Genomic DNA, 13385 nt, shown 5'->3' with positions numbered 1-13385 from the left:
AAAGTGTCAAAAAGTTGGCACCCTGTGTATGCTAATATGGCCACTATTGCTACCACTAGTGGTGCAGCACAGGTTATGTAACAAGGGCAGCGGCGGTGAGGATGGGATTGAGAAAAATGTTGGTGGGGACAAGGCCTAGGTGATGTGAAAAAAGTCTACTGAAATATTATTTGTATTATGGGACTGATCACAATTGGGGCCCCGTCACAACAGGTACTGTACTGACAGATGGGGTATACCTAGACTACAGTTTTAACTCATTGGCCAACATGTTTATAGTGTGAGCCTTCCCCTGACTTTTGCTCCAGGACACAAAACAGATGTGTGTCCTGGAACGAACATGGCTGGAGTTTCCAGACCAGCATGTGCAAACATGTTAGCAAATAAACATGACTTAGCTATCACGTAACTTGAGTTAAAAATGTCAAGGCCTGAAACTCATAGCAAGACAAATATTCTTCCCCGAAGAGCTTGTAATCTAAAGTAGAGAAGACAGACAACTGGTGGGAAAGGAAACAAAGGCTCAGATGTCCCCAAACAGCAAGTCAGTGGAAGGGTCAGATAGAGAACTCAGGTCTGCTGATGGATGCCCAGTCCAGGATCACTGGACCACACTACTGAGACTTACTCCCGAAGGTTCCACGGCTCACGTCTTTCCTGAAGGTCAGCAACTATCTCTTCGTTATGCATGTAGACCCACACGTACATTAGGTGAAGCATCACATGTGATCACAAATGCCACCTATAGATCTGCTGCTCCAAAAACACAGCTCTGAGAAAAGACTGTCCCAAAAGCCTCAAAGCCACATTGACCCATGGTACAGAGAAGAAAGAAATGCCATTCAACTTTACGCCCTGTTTAAATGTTATTTTATTAAATATTTTCAGTTCAAGGTTTCATTGTAACAAAGCTATGAAGATTCTACCAACATTCAGACCAAACAAACACTAGCTAAACTTTGTTTTAATTATTTCTATATCATGCAAAAATTCTGCATCAAACGCCTTCCATTTCCTGTTTAAAATATGATATTTATAATATATATTATATAGACGCTTATATTAGCCCCGTAAGAGAACATTAAGAATGCTAAAGGTGTACAGCTATGTCTGATAATGGCCATACCAAGCTAAACTTCTCATTAACTTAAAAGAATAAACAGAGAGCTTGTCTCCAAGACTGTGCAAAACCAAAACAACCCAACCATTTGTTAAGTTTTCTCTGAAAGATGCAGTTACTAAATACAGAGGGTCTTTTTTAATCATCAATAATCAATAGGTAATGAGACAAGGAAAGATCAGACCTGAAGAAGGCATGCATAACTTTTTGTATTTCTCTTTTGAAAACTGCGTAATTGTAATGTCCTGTTTGCTCTCAGCGTGGCCTTTTTTTTTTTTAAATCTGAATAAAATATCAAAGCTTTTCCCCTCCACCTGACTCTCTAGCTTAGTGCCCTCCTAAAAATGTTCCGAAACGATAAGAGACAGTGTTCACCCCCTCCTGTCTCAGTCCCCACACCTCACCCACACATGCGGTTGGGATGGTGGAGGAAGGAAGAAAACTATTTGTCCAGACAAACCCAGGGAAGTATGAATGGCCTTTTCCTGCACCATGGATTAGCTGCTCTAGTCAGGGGGATGGATTGACTTAAGGGTCTTCTTTTAAAGGGGAGTGGAGGGATGTCCAGAGCAAGGCAGTAACTCTGCTCAGTGCTATAGCTTACAGGTCCTTCATCATTCCACTGAAAAAGGATCAAGGTATAATGTAGCCCTCCTTTTCCCTTAGAACCCATTACAACGTTGCCTTCTTTTAATATACTGTCTACTCTGTCCCTCAGGAGGGTAGGGATAACAAACCGTAAAGCCCCAGGACCAAATTTAGTGATTTTTAGTTGGAGAGACTTCAGCTAAAAGCTGATCCCAATATCCCACAATAATGACCAAGTCCCTGCCCTCCTCTTGATCAGGACACAGAAATCAGGGGGCCTCTTAGTGCTAAGAGAGCCTACTAAAAAGGCCTTTTGCTTCTCTTGGCCAGGATTAATTCATGACAAGTCAACAAAATAATTCAACATTCCCCTTCTAGCAAATAAAGGAAATGGACAGCATCCCCCAACAAAGGAAGGAAGATGATTTGCCCAAAGGACAAGCATCAGAAGGTCTGTAGTAACTACCTTTCCTCTCTGTATCATGAGGCCTGAAGCCCTCTGTCTACAGTCTGCTGAAATTCTGAGCGGATTGTTCTATGAATTACATCATCACCATGAAAAAACAGAAAAGCTAGCCAAAAGAACACCAGGACACATGACACTTACAGAACAGATGGGGGGAGAAGCACCTGCCCTGAGTTGCTGGCTCCCTCTGCTATTTTACCAGAGAACAAAACAAAACAAAACAAAAAAAATCAAACTGGAAGCCGGTGAGCCTCTTAATTCTATGGGTGCATATATTTCAGTATCAAACACAAGCTAATGATGTATCGTATAGAGGTGGATGCGTAAGTCTTCATAAAAGAACATAACACTAGTTTTCTCATCTGCTTCCTAAGGAACGTGTTCTGCAGCACTGCGGATCCCAGCTACACTACAAGAAAAAGAAAAGCAATAAAAGAAATCCCATACACGTACCCTCTTCCTCTAAAAACCTTTGCTCTTAACTTTTGTCAGCTGGCTGCAAACCTTCGTGTTTGGCCAGAGAGTGGCCACTTCTAAAACCAGGATCTCTCAAGAGCAAGCTCCTATTTATATTTTTATTTAAACCATTTTTTATAGTCCTCTTTTCCAGCCTTGGTTCTACTCGACATCCCATTTCGTTTTCAGGAAATCTGTGGGCTCCAGCGACTGAGCAGCCAGCTTTCCACAGCATCCACACCACGCTGAAGTCTTAAGAAGAAACTCGGGCTGAAGTCAGTCTGCTGGGCAGTGAGGAGTGGAGAAGTGTCATTCCTCCACCTTTCCCTCCCATTCTTCATTCAGGCCCCTCCAGTGTCTCCTCGCCACCTCTCACGGATTAAAGTCACAGCACAACCTGAATGCAATGTTAGCTTCCACCTTGCCTTTGTGGAGCAGAGTTCAGCAATCCGCTGCTCAAGCTGCCGGCTCCTCCTCGCGCTGTCTCGCCTTCCCCTTTGCTTTCCCTCTTGCTCGGTTTCTGAAAGATGCTCCAGTTGATGCCATTTTGTCAGCCCTGGGGAGGGGGTGTTGGACAGTCTGTCATTTATTTATCATTATTCCGGTTTATTTTATTTTTTTAATACAAACAACATGTCTCTCAGATTTAAAAAACACCTTCGTACAGCAGAAACAGACATGATGGATCCATGGAAAACAACAGAAAGGCGACAGCGCCCGGAGCATCAGATGCATGCAGGGTTTCGTGCATTTGGCTGCTGCCGCTTTGTAATTTCTAATTTTTTTAAACGTCAAAACGGACATGACCGTCGCTGTCACTCAGGCACTCCAGAGCTGCTTGCTAAGAAGATATTGCCCTCCAGCTGCGTATCTCCAAAAGCTGCTGCAACCAGGAGGCGGCCATGTCCACCCAGAAAGAAGAGAAAAGAACGGGGTGGGAGAAGGAAGAGAAATAAAGCCAAAAGTTAGCTGCACAATTTACATAGAAACTCTCCCACAGCGTACCAGGCAGGGAGAAAATGCTACAAGTGATCCAAGAGAAAGGAACACCTCATATCACACAGTCCGCACCTGAGCTGGGCTGGGAAGGTGCACCCCTGCAACACACTAGGACAGGACCCTTCCTTCCCACCCACCCCCTGTACTCCAGGCTGGGAGGACCAATCTCCACTGGTACAGTGAGAAGGGACAGTGCTATTGCAGTTGCTGCTTTGCTATGGGGCCCAGTTAAAGCAGAGGGAAACTCTCCTCACACGGTGCTTTAGAGGAGCAGAAGATAAATCCCAGCACTCCAGTGACAGGGGACAGTGTGGAAGGAATTGTCTGACTGGACCATACCAAACCTGGAGTCCAAAGCCCAGCCCCAGACGCCTCAGAGGAGGGTGTGAGACACCCCAAAGCGCGTGGTTATGGAATGACCTGCTCGTAGGGGCAGTTTCTTCCTCACCCGGCAGTATACAGGTCAGCTCCTGTATACTGCATACTGTTTGGTTTTCTTTTTAAATCTTGTCTCATGTAATTCTGGATGTCCCCCCTATCTGTATAAACCACCAGTCTCTTTCTGGGTCCTGCTAAGCTGCTGGCCTCAGTGATGTCTTGTACAATGAATTCCAAAGTCTAACTGTGTATTGTGCTAAAAAAAGGATTTCCATTCAGCAGTTCTAAATTTGCTGCTTTTTATTCTTGTATCATGAAAAGGTAACTAGGACTATCTGATTTACCTCATCTCTACTACTCCCCACCTTGGATACCTTTATCACGTCCTCTCAGACTCCCCTCCGCTCTATGGTAACAGTCCAATTCTTCTCTGCCTCTCTCTTCACATGGAGGTTCTCATATGTCTAAATTATGCTCATCACTGGACTCCCTTTAATTCTGCTATATCCTGTCTAAAGTGGAGTGACCAGAACTGAACTCAGTATTCCAGGAGAGAGTGAACCACTGATGTATATTATGGTATTATAGTATTTTTAGTATTATCCTCCATCCCACTCCTTCTCCATCTTAATACCTCAGTGTATTTTGACCATTGCTCTATACTGAGCATGTTTGTGGACAGCAGTCTACAATTCCGCAGCCTTTATCCTGGGCAGTGACAGTTAATGTAAAGCCCACCAATGGGGGCAAGCAGTTTACATTGGTTCATAATTTGTTTCAATATTGTTTCAGCCAGCGTGACTTGTTACCAAAGGGAGGGTTGCAGGGCTATCCTTTCCAGGAGCGCCTTTTCCAAATATAGCTATACCATTTGCTAGCCCTCCAGTCCAGCAGCTGGATTTTAGTGAGAAATAACCCAGCCTCCTCATTTACTGCTGAGGGAATTCTCCAAATATGGAGGCTCCAGCATGGCAGTAGGGAGCACCGGCCATTGGCTGCATGGAGGAGGGAGGCCACCCTGCAGTCCTCCCCCACACTTCTCCTCCGGGACACAGACCTCTGGGGCAGGCCCAGCCCTTGTGCTGTGTCAGGGTTGGGTGCAGCCTCGCAACCAAGTTTGTGTTCAGGGAACGACGGGAGGACAGCAGGGTGATCTCCCACCTCTGTGTAGCCAGTGGCCTGAGCTCCCACTGCCATGCTGGAGCCTCCACATTTATTGACAAATAAAATCAGCAGAACTTTAAAATATTTGGTACAGAATTTTTAATATTTTGGTGCAGAATTCCCTCAGGAGTAGCAGGTGAAGCATTTTACCAGGGTTAGCAGCATTGCGCCAGGAACACCAGGTGTGGGCAGGCAGGCTCAATCCAGAAGGATCCAAGTGTGGGGTGAGGGGTCTCTGTGTAAGACAATCTGGGTGCAAGTAGCTCAGTGTGTGTGGCGATGTGGGGAAGCATCTAGATGCACAGGGGCTCATAGGGTGGGGGTGCTTCTGGTGCAAGGGCAATGGAACTCTGCCAGGGGGGTCCAGGTAAAGGTGGTTGGGGCTCAGCAGGGAGGATGGAGCTCCGCGGGGGGGGTGGGGGGTCTGGATGGCTCAGTGGGAGTCCGGGTGCTTGGTGGGGTGGGGGTCTGGGTGCAGCTGGGTGGGAATCCAGGTGAGGAGGGTCAATGGGGCAGTCCAGGTGCATAGAGGGTGGGACTCGTCATGGTGGGGGCTTGGGTTCCAAAGTCTCGGGGGGGGGGGACACTGGAAGCAGGGGGAGAGGATTGGAGGGGACAGGGAAAGGGGAAGGGGTCTAGATTCATGGGGGTTGGGAGGACAGGGGGTGTCCCCAGCCCCAGTTCCCCTCCCCTTGCAATGATTTACCTCTCCACCAACTGCTCCAGGCACCCGAAATGATATGCCTGCACTGCTGGGGAGGGGGCGTGTGATCACTCTTGCAGCTTCCCTTTGCTTCCCTGTCAGAAAGTCATTTTTCTGCAGGGAAGCAAAGAAATCTGCACGGGACAGGAATTCTGTATGCACGTAGTGGCGCATAATTCCCCCAGGAGTACTCATTCTTAAGCTCCGCCAGAATTCTTGGATGCAACCCTGTGGGTCTGGTGACCTGTTGCTCCTTAATTTATCCAGTTTGTTCCAGCACCTTCTCTTTTGACACCTCAGTCTGACAGCTCCTCATCTGCATTACCAGAAAAAAGTAGGTGCAGGACAGGGCTCATGCCCTGTGGTGAAAACTGATGCAAAGAAATCATTCTGCTTCTCTGCAATATCCTTATCCTCCTCATTTTCTCCCTTTACTCCCTGGTAATCCAGTAGATCCACCAATGGTTCCCCCCTCTGATATACTGAAATTGTTATTGCTTTTGTATCTTTGGCTACTTGCTCTTCAAATTTCATCTTAGCCCTCCCAGTTCCCATCAGACATACTGCTTGGCATAATTTATGGTCCCTTACATTGTCTTCATTACTGCTGAACTGTTCTAGAACACACTGGAGGTGAAGCTATTCTTGATTTAGCCCTTGTCTACAACAGGAAATTAGTTTGGTGTAATTGTGTTGCTAAGGGGTGTGGAAAATCCACACCTCTGAGTGATGCAGTTAAACCAACCTAACCCCCAGTGTAGACAGTGCTTAGTCGACAGGAGAATTCTCTCATCAACCTAGCTACTGCCTCTCAGGGAGGTGGGGTACCTATACCAAGAGAAGAGCCCTTCTCATTGGCATAGGTAGCTGAAGCAATGCAGCTGCACCACTGTAGCATTTTAAGTGTAGACAAGTCCTTAGTGCTAAGCAATACACCGGACTACATTCAAGACATCACTGTCATTGAGCCACTTAGTAACAGTGACGATGGCATAATGAAGTTCAACATGCTCTGGGAAGAAATCATAGACAACCTCAGCTGCTGACACTCAATTTAGAAAAAGGCATTTTTAAAAAAGGGAGGAATCTAGGCAAAAAGATTCTACTGTTAGGAAACTTCAATTCTTGGACTCAGCATGACAGCTACATAGGCACACACAAGAAAGGATGCATAAGGCATGCACACATCTCAACCCAAGAGAACGCAAGAAGGTAAGTAAACCAACATGGCTAAATAATAAGCTTCAAGAGGTTATCTGAGCCAAACCGGTATTCTTCAGAACCAGCTGTTCCAAGATGCAATTGTTTGACAGCGTCAACAAACTGATTAGTCAAACTTTGCTCCATTGTGATGTTTGACCATTTTGTATGTGGCCAGTTCAAGTTGCCCAATATTACCGTTTCATTAGCTTTATTTGCCTTTGATCTCTCTCTTGGTACATTCAAAATCCTTTTGCTGATTAGAAAGCCAGTATTAGCACTCTAATATATTTGTATTCTTATGGATTGGGATTTGTATCCCTATAGACTGTAGTCTACGGTCCTCTCTACTTTGACACCGCCTCATTAAAACTCTAGGGAATTGTTAAGCTCTGGAGCAACTTCCCCACCTCTCTCTCCAATCTCATCTGTCCTTCTCTGTATTGTTTATAGCCAGGTTTTAGAGTACCCCACTGACTTAGCATTGCCTCATGCTTCTGGAGCACCTGTCACGTCATGTTCTCTTGCACTGCCAGGCAGCCTCATTCACATATGTTTGCTTTTATGTTCCTCATGGCTATGCAGACGTTTATAGTCTGCATGTGAGGCTGAATACTATTTGTACTCAACACCTCAATCTAACACCCTTTTACTTTTCTGCAATTTTACCTCTGGTATCTCAACCTGCCCACCTCTGTTCAGCTGTAATTTCTGTCTGCTCTTTCCCTGGTTCCTTGCCTTTGTGTGACTGACATTGTTAGAAAAGATCCGTGTCTGACTTACTTGCTCTTTGGGCAACTCTCCCCATGTTCCTACTTTAAATAATCTCCCAAGACCTCATTACATTTTCTGCCTAGCAATGGGACCTGCCTGCACCCCAGGGCCAGAGAGGTGGAGCCCAGCACACTACAGCCAAGAACCCAACCCCGCCCCCGCCCCAGAGCCAGGCATATGCCTTCCCTCTGCAGTCCAAGGCCAGAGTGCATAACCTGACCCAAGTGCCCCAGGTTAGTGCCTGGCAGCCCCGGGAAGACTGGCACAGCACTACTGTATCCCTTGGAGGCGGTTGTAGCACTCTGAGACCCTTGGTAAGGGGCTATACCTGCAGAGCGTGACTCCCATCTGCCAACAGACCGAGCTCATCACCTCCTTATGGCACACGCTCAGGGAAAGGGATACCTGGGGTGGAGAGAGGGCTGAGGGAAACGTTTCACTATCTTAGCTCCACTCTGCCTGCAGCCAGTTAGTAAACGAGCATCCCTCAGAGCCTGGTTAATGGCCTCTCAACATTCTGGGCTTCTGATACTTCACTGCCACGTACAGCCGCCATGACCCCGTGGTAAGTCATCTGCCCTCCCCACTGGAGCGTACCTGTGTTTGATCCTCACTGGAGCGGAGCGGCAGGAGCCCCAGAGCAGTGATAGTGGACGTTCAGCCACTTGCCATCACGACGGTGCCAGACGCGGGTCTCTTCAGACTGTGTGGTGCGGGGCCGGCCCTGGCCATCGATGTACTGAGTCAGGCGGATGTAGGCAATGCAGGCTGCGTCTTCGCCGATGACATGGACATGGGGGTTCAGGATGGTGGTGTGGATTGGCTTGTTGTTCTTGGACAGTACTGGGATGACATACAAAACCATCAGCTTCAAGGCCTCGCACACTACTACTTCTACTGTCTCCGTTTCCTTCTCCTCCCACCTGCATCCTAGGCTGCAGCATCTCCTGCTCCCAACATTCCCAAGGCACAATGCAGCTACTTCTCTTCCTCCCCAAATTCAACACCCTCACCTCTAAAGTTTCCTGACCCTTCAGCTCCCATTTGCTCTGCACAGAGCACATTCCACAGTCCAGGCATCAGTGTTGCCAGCACCTCAGTTAAAGGGTCATTCTCATTCTCAGACGTTTCCTGCAGCACAACTGTGAGCAAGGGCCCTTCAAGGCTAGCCAGGACCTCCCTGGGCACCAGCAGGCGTCAGTGAGTGACAGGCACTCCAGGGCTGCCATGCAGACAGTGAGAAAGAAGTGAGCAGGCCCCCTTCACCTCACAAGCCAAGGATCAGTGTGTGCTAAGGGGCCCTTTCCCCAAGATCGGCCACATGCAGCAGCTCAGGATAGCAGCTCACTTCCCTTGCCCCACACTGCGGTGACTCCTGGGGATGTAGGTGGGACAGGAAACCACAGCGGTGTTATTTAAGGGAAGGACAAAACCACACAAGGGCATTTGTTGGGTTTGCCTTTCCAGCCACACAGACAATGTGTCCCCCCTCTGACCCAGTTAGCAAAGGGTTCACCAGGGTTTGGGATCTGAACCAGGCATGTGGGACCTCAACTTGGAGAAATTCTGAGAGCAGTACAGTGCAAAGAGCTGCGCCCTGGCATGTGTGACAGGGAGTACCCCTCCCACCTGTATGACTGGGCAGGGTTCTCCAGCTGAGCTGGGTTAGCGTCTCTTTCCCCTTTTACACTAACTGGAAACCCAGTGTGTCTTGGTCCCTTTGAACAACTGGTTCCCACTCCGACAATGTACTTTGTGCCAGACTAGCCTCACTCCCAGGGCAAAGAGAAATGAGGGAAACAGACATCTCAGTGAGGGAGGAGAGAAAGTGCTGGATCTTAAAAACCCTTCACAGTTCACCCACATTAAACCCTGGTGTCCATGGACAGTCTAAGAAAACTGCAGCCATTTCCCAAGATAGGGCAGAGAGGTGTGGAGGAGGGGGCTGCTGGCATTGCTGGAATCTGCCCACTCACAGTTCTCAAAATAAAATTTGTGGAAGTCCATCCCCTCAACTAGGTTCCCCAGTGCTTCGGGTTCAAACGAGGTCAGGCCCGGGTCACAGATCTTCCTGCAAAGAAAAAGGAATATTCTTGCCCTAGGGATTTTACCCCTTTATCAACATCTCAGAGTTGTCGCCCTTGTGACAAAGTGGGACTATTCTTAATGTTTCCTTTGAATACTGTGTGGGTGCCTCTGTTTCCCCTATGCATTAAAAGTCTCCAGTGTGCATAAATGGCTGACAATCTGTCTCCTAGCAACAAATGGCCAAGGCCCTTCTCCCCTTGCAAGGGAATAGATAAAAGTGAACAAAGAGATCAGGTGACCTCCTGGCCTGGGAAAGAGACAAAGGCCAGAAAAGAGGGGCTGGAGGGGGTTTCAGTTTGGAGCTGGCTGGGAAATGGAGAGGGGCGTCCCGACGGGACTTGGGCTTCCCAACAGGGCTGTGGCCTCCCTGGGGCCCCCAGATGGACCTAACTAAAGGAGACCCTGTTGTCTGTACTGGCAAGACCTGTTTTGGACTGTGTTCCTGTCATCTAAATAAACCTTCTGTTTTACAGGCTGGCTGAAAGTCCTGGTGAATCGCAGGAAGCCGGAGGTGCAGGGCCTTGTCTCTCCCACACTCCGTGACAGCCCTTTCTCGGACTAGCCCCAAAGTCCTGGGGCTATTTTGTGCCATATTGCTAGCTCCCTGTGCTTATTCAGACATGCCACTTGCCTGGGACTGAGATCCATGTTTCCTTCCCAGAGCTGGTGTGTTTCCTTCTGTTCTGTGGTCCAGTCAAGCATCCAAGCATGTATCACACACAGCTTCTCTCTTAATCCTATCTCCTTCCAACCCTCACCGATCATCCCCATCTCCCTCGGCTCCTGCATCACAGGACTTCCAGATGTGCTCCTTTGACGGTAACCCTTTCTGCTGCCTGGTATCTGCCTTAGTCCTGGTATCAAGGGTTCATTTAAAGAGCCCCCTTGGCTCTAACCCCCCACCTGCAGTTGTCAGAGTGGGAAGCATAACCCTCTCCGCCCTATTGCCTGGATGGCTCCCCACTGCACTGGATAGCCTGTGTGCCTCGCTCGAGGGCAGGGGCCAGTCTGCCTCTCGCCCACAGGCTGGCATGTAGAAACTGAATGCCCAGTGACACCGTACTTACGTGTATGCATCAAAGTCTCCATTGTTGATGGCTTCAATCAGCTGCTCTGTTATCTTAATGATCTCTTGTTTGCGCACTGTGGGCGAGAAGTAAAGATAGCTATGTATCTGCCTTGACTGGAAGGAAATGAGACAATCAAGCACCTCCTACTGGCCCTGATCTCACAGGAGGTGCTCCTGCACTTGAGATGCGTGGTAATGGCAGCCATCTACATGGTCAGTGGCATGAAAGGGAAATGGTGACCCCAGGATGCAGGGAGAAGGGGAATAAAGACATGGTCTCGTACTAATTTTCTTCTCCAAAAGCAGGCCTGTCCCAGGAGCCTCATCATCCCCCGACAGCCCAGGCTGCTTCCAAGGACTGCAAGGAAAGGCCTCGGTCACTGAACAGGCCAACACAAAGGAAAATGTAAAACCTGGTACCAGCTATTGGAAGGGAAGCCCCCCACTCATGACATCCTCGTATAGGAGAGGCCACAACAAGATCAAGCCGGCCAAAAAAATCCCTCAGCAATTTACCTATGACCATCACCAACACTCCCCAGATGGCGAGTGCTGCAAACATGCCATCGGGACACACGCAGGGACAGAGTCCACAAGCTAGTGAGACAGCTAAAGCAGAACAGATTGCTGGCTCTATGGGGCTAGGCCTCATCCCCCCCGCAGTAGCCCATGCTTTGCACACAGCTCCCTGTAACTGGCTTCAGGGCTCTCAACACTCAACTAGCACTGCCGCTTCACCTAGTTTTGCTCAGCTGACATTCACGTGGCTGGATTTACTGCCTGTTGCTGTCCCAGTCCTCTCTGGCCAGCACACCTGTTTTCTCCGGTCAGCTATACGCAGCCCAGCCCCCCTCATCTTGCCATCCTTACCACTGATATCAAAGCACCTAGCACTGAAGCAAAGCCTGCGCAATGAATGGACTTTATTACAACTCAGTAGCAGTCTCTAGGGGCTCGCCAGAACTAATCTTTCCTTTGGAGTTTGCATATCTGAGCACACACTGATCCCAGCGCTACATCCGTATATACCATACACACGCCTGCATCTACGCATATACCCAAGGCCTCCTCCACCTGCCTCCTCCACGCAGGCTTTGTAAGTGAAGGTATTGTATAAACTGCTGGCACTCTCTCGGATGTGCCAACGAGGTGATATCTGTAAAGCTACAAAATAAATAACCTAAGTATTGCTATTGTCACCAGCTATCTGAAGCCACCCATCCCCCCACAGACTTCTAACACCAACTGGCCAATTTAGGGTGCAAAAGGGTAATCTCAGCTGGTGTGAGAGGTGACCACACCCACTTCTGAGATCCACCAAGAAAGTTCTGCTATGCAGTTCCTCACAGATACTGTGATGACCTCACGCTACTGGTTGAAATGTAACTGAACAGGTCCTGGCAGTGGGGCTGGTGTACTGTAGCGTAGTGTGTTATTTGTGCACCAATAAGCATGGGAAATAAATCAAGGGGGTGCACTGGGTTACACTGGCTATGAAATGATGCTTCATGAGCAAGTCATTTGGTGTCTCTTCCCTATGAGGACAAATGGGGTCTCCCACCCAGTGCAGAGAGTACAGCACCTTGAGAAGGAACCCCAGGGGCTGGGGGAAGAGCAGAGAAAGATCTCCTTTGGGATAAGTGAAGAAGCCTAAAGCCATAAGAGCCTTGGGCTAGCTCATCTCAGAGGGTCTCCAGCTCAGCACGCACAGCAACATTCACTCCACACAAAGCCAGTACACAACAGTGTGCCGTGCCCTGGTGTTTACTGTATTGAGTGCCGTGCCCCTGGTGTTTACTGTGCCCTGAGCTACCACGGCGACAAAGGTGGTGTGTACCCTTACCTCCGAGGGTGGGCACCCCTTGGCTTTCACACAGCAAGGCACTCCTGCCTCCCAGTCAAGATGGAAGTCAGCACGGCCTCCCCTGCTTTCTCTTCTAGGAAGGGTAGTTGAGGACCAAACAAGAGCCGTCTACTGAAACCCTTCCCGCCATGTACTGTCTCACACACCTTGGATGATACTGTCTGGGTGCTGCCAGTGGGAGGCTCACATGGCTGTATCTCCCCTAGCATTGCCAGGTAGTATCTCCACAAGTGAGGAACACAACACACACACACACACACACACACACCGTGGTTCACACGCAGATAGTGACCATGTGTTCCACAACAGCTGTCCTCCCACAACTGGCTCCCCACACTGGTCTGAAGTGTACCTGGAACCCAATAATCATGCCTATGTCAGTGGTTTGGGCTGACTCTCTTTCCAGAGCATGTGGCCCACGTGCTGCTTGTGCCCCAGTCATGTCCTTCAGGCATTGCATCTCTTGCTGAGGAAGTATGGGACATCTGCATGGAGTTTCCCAGAATGCACTCACAC

General features: G+C 48.8%; 1 protein-coding gene across 22 annotated transcripts in view; it reads right to left on the bottom strand.

Moving 5' to 3' along the window:
- Positions 1-853: 853 nt before the first annotated feature.
- The window catches only part of CAMK2G (calcium/calmodulin dependent protein kinase II gamma), a 165119-nt gene continuing 152587 nt past the window's right edge, over positions 854-13385 (bottom strand). For 6 of the 22 annotated variants that reach the window (XM_032778266.2, XM_032778270.2, XM_032778269.2 and 3 more), the window contains 4 exons: positions 11004-11079; positions 9825-9919; positions 8446-8691; positions 854-3513 (listed from right to left, as the gene is read on the bottom strand). In XM_032778266.2, the coding sequence (XP_032634157.1) occupies positions 8459-8691; positions 9825-9919; positions 11004-11079 (404 nt within the window). In that variant the 3' untranslated portion in view covers positions 854-3513; positions 8446-8458. The remainder of the gene's footprint in view (positions 3514-8445; positions 8692-9824; positions 9920-11003; positions 11080-13385) is intronic. The other 16 variants (XM_032778285.2, XM_032778280.2, XM_032778277.2 and 13 more) reach the window with 4 other exon arrangements.

This window comes from Chelonoidis abingdonii, chromosome 16, assembly GCF_003597395.2.
Source record: "Chelonoidis abingdonii isolate Lonesome George chromosome 16, CheloAbing_2.0, whole genome shotgun sequence".
Taxonomy (NCBI): Eukaryota; Metazoa; Chordata; order Testudines; family Testudinidae; genus Chelonoidis; species Chelonoidis abingdonii.
The sequence above is the reverse complement of the archived record's forward strand: the minus strand, read 5'-3'. Positions and strand labels throughout refer to the sequence as shown.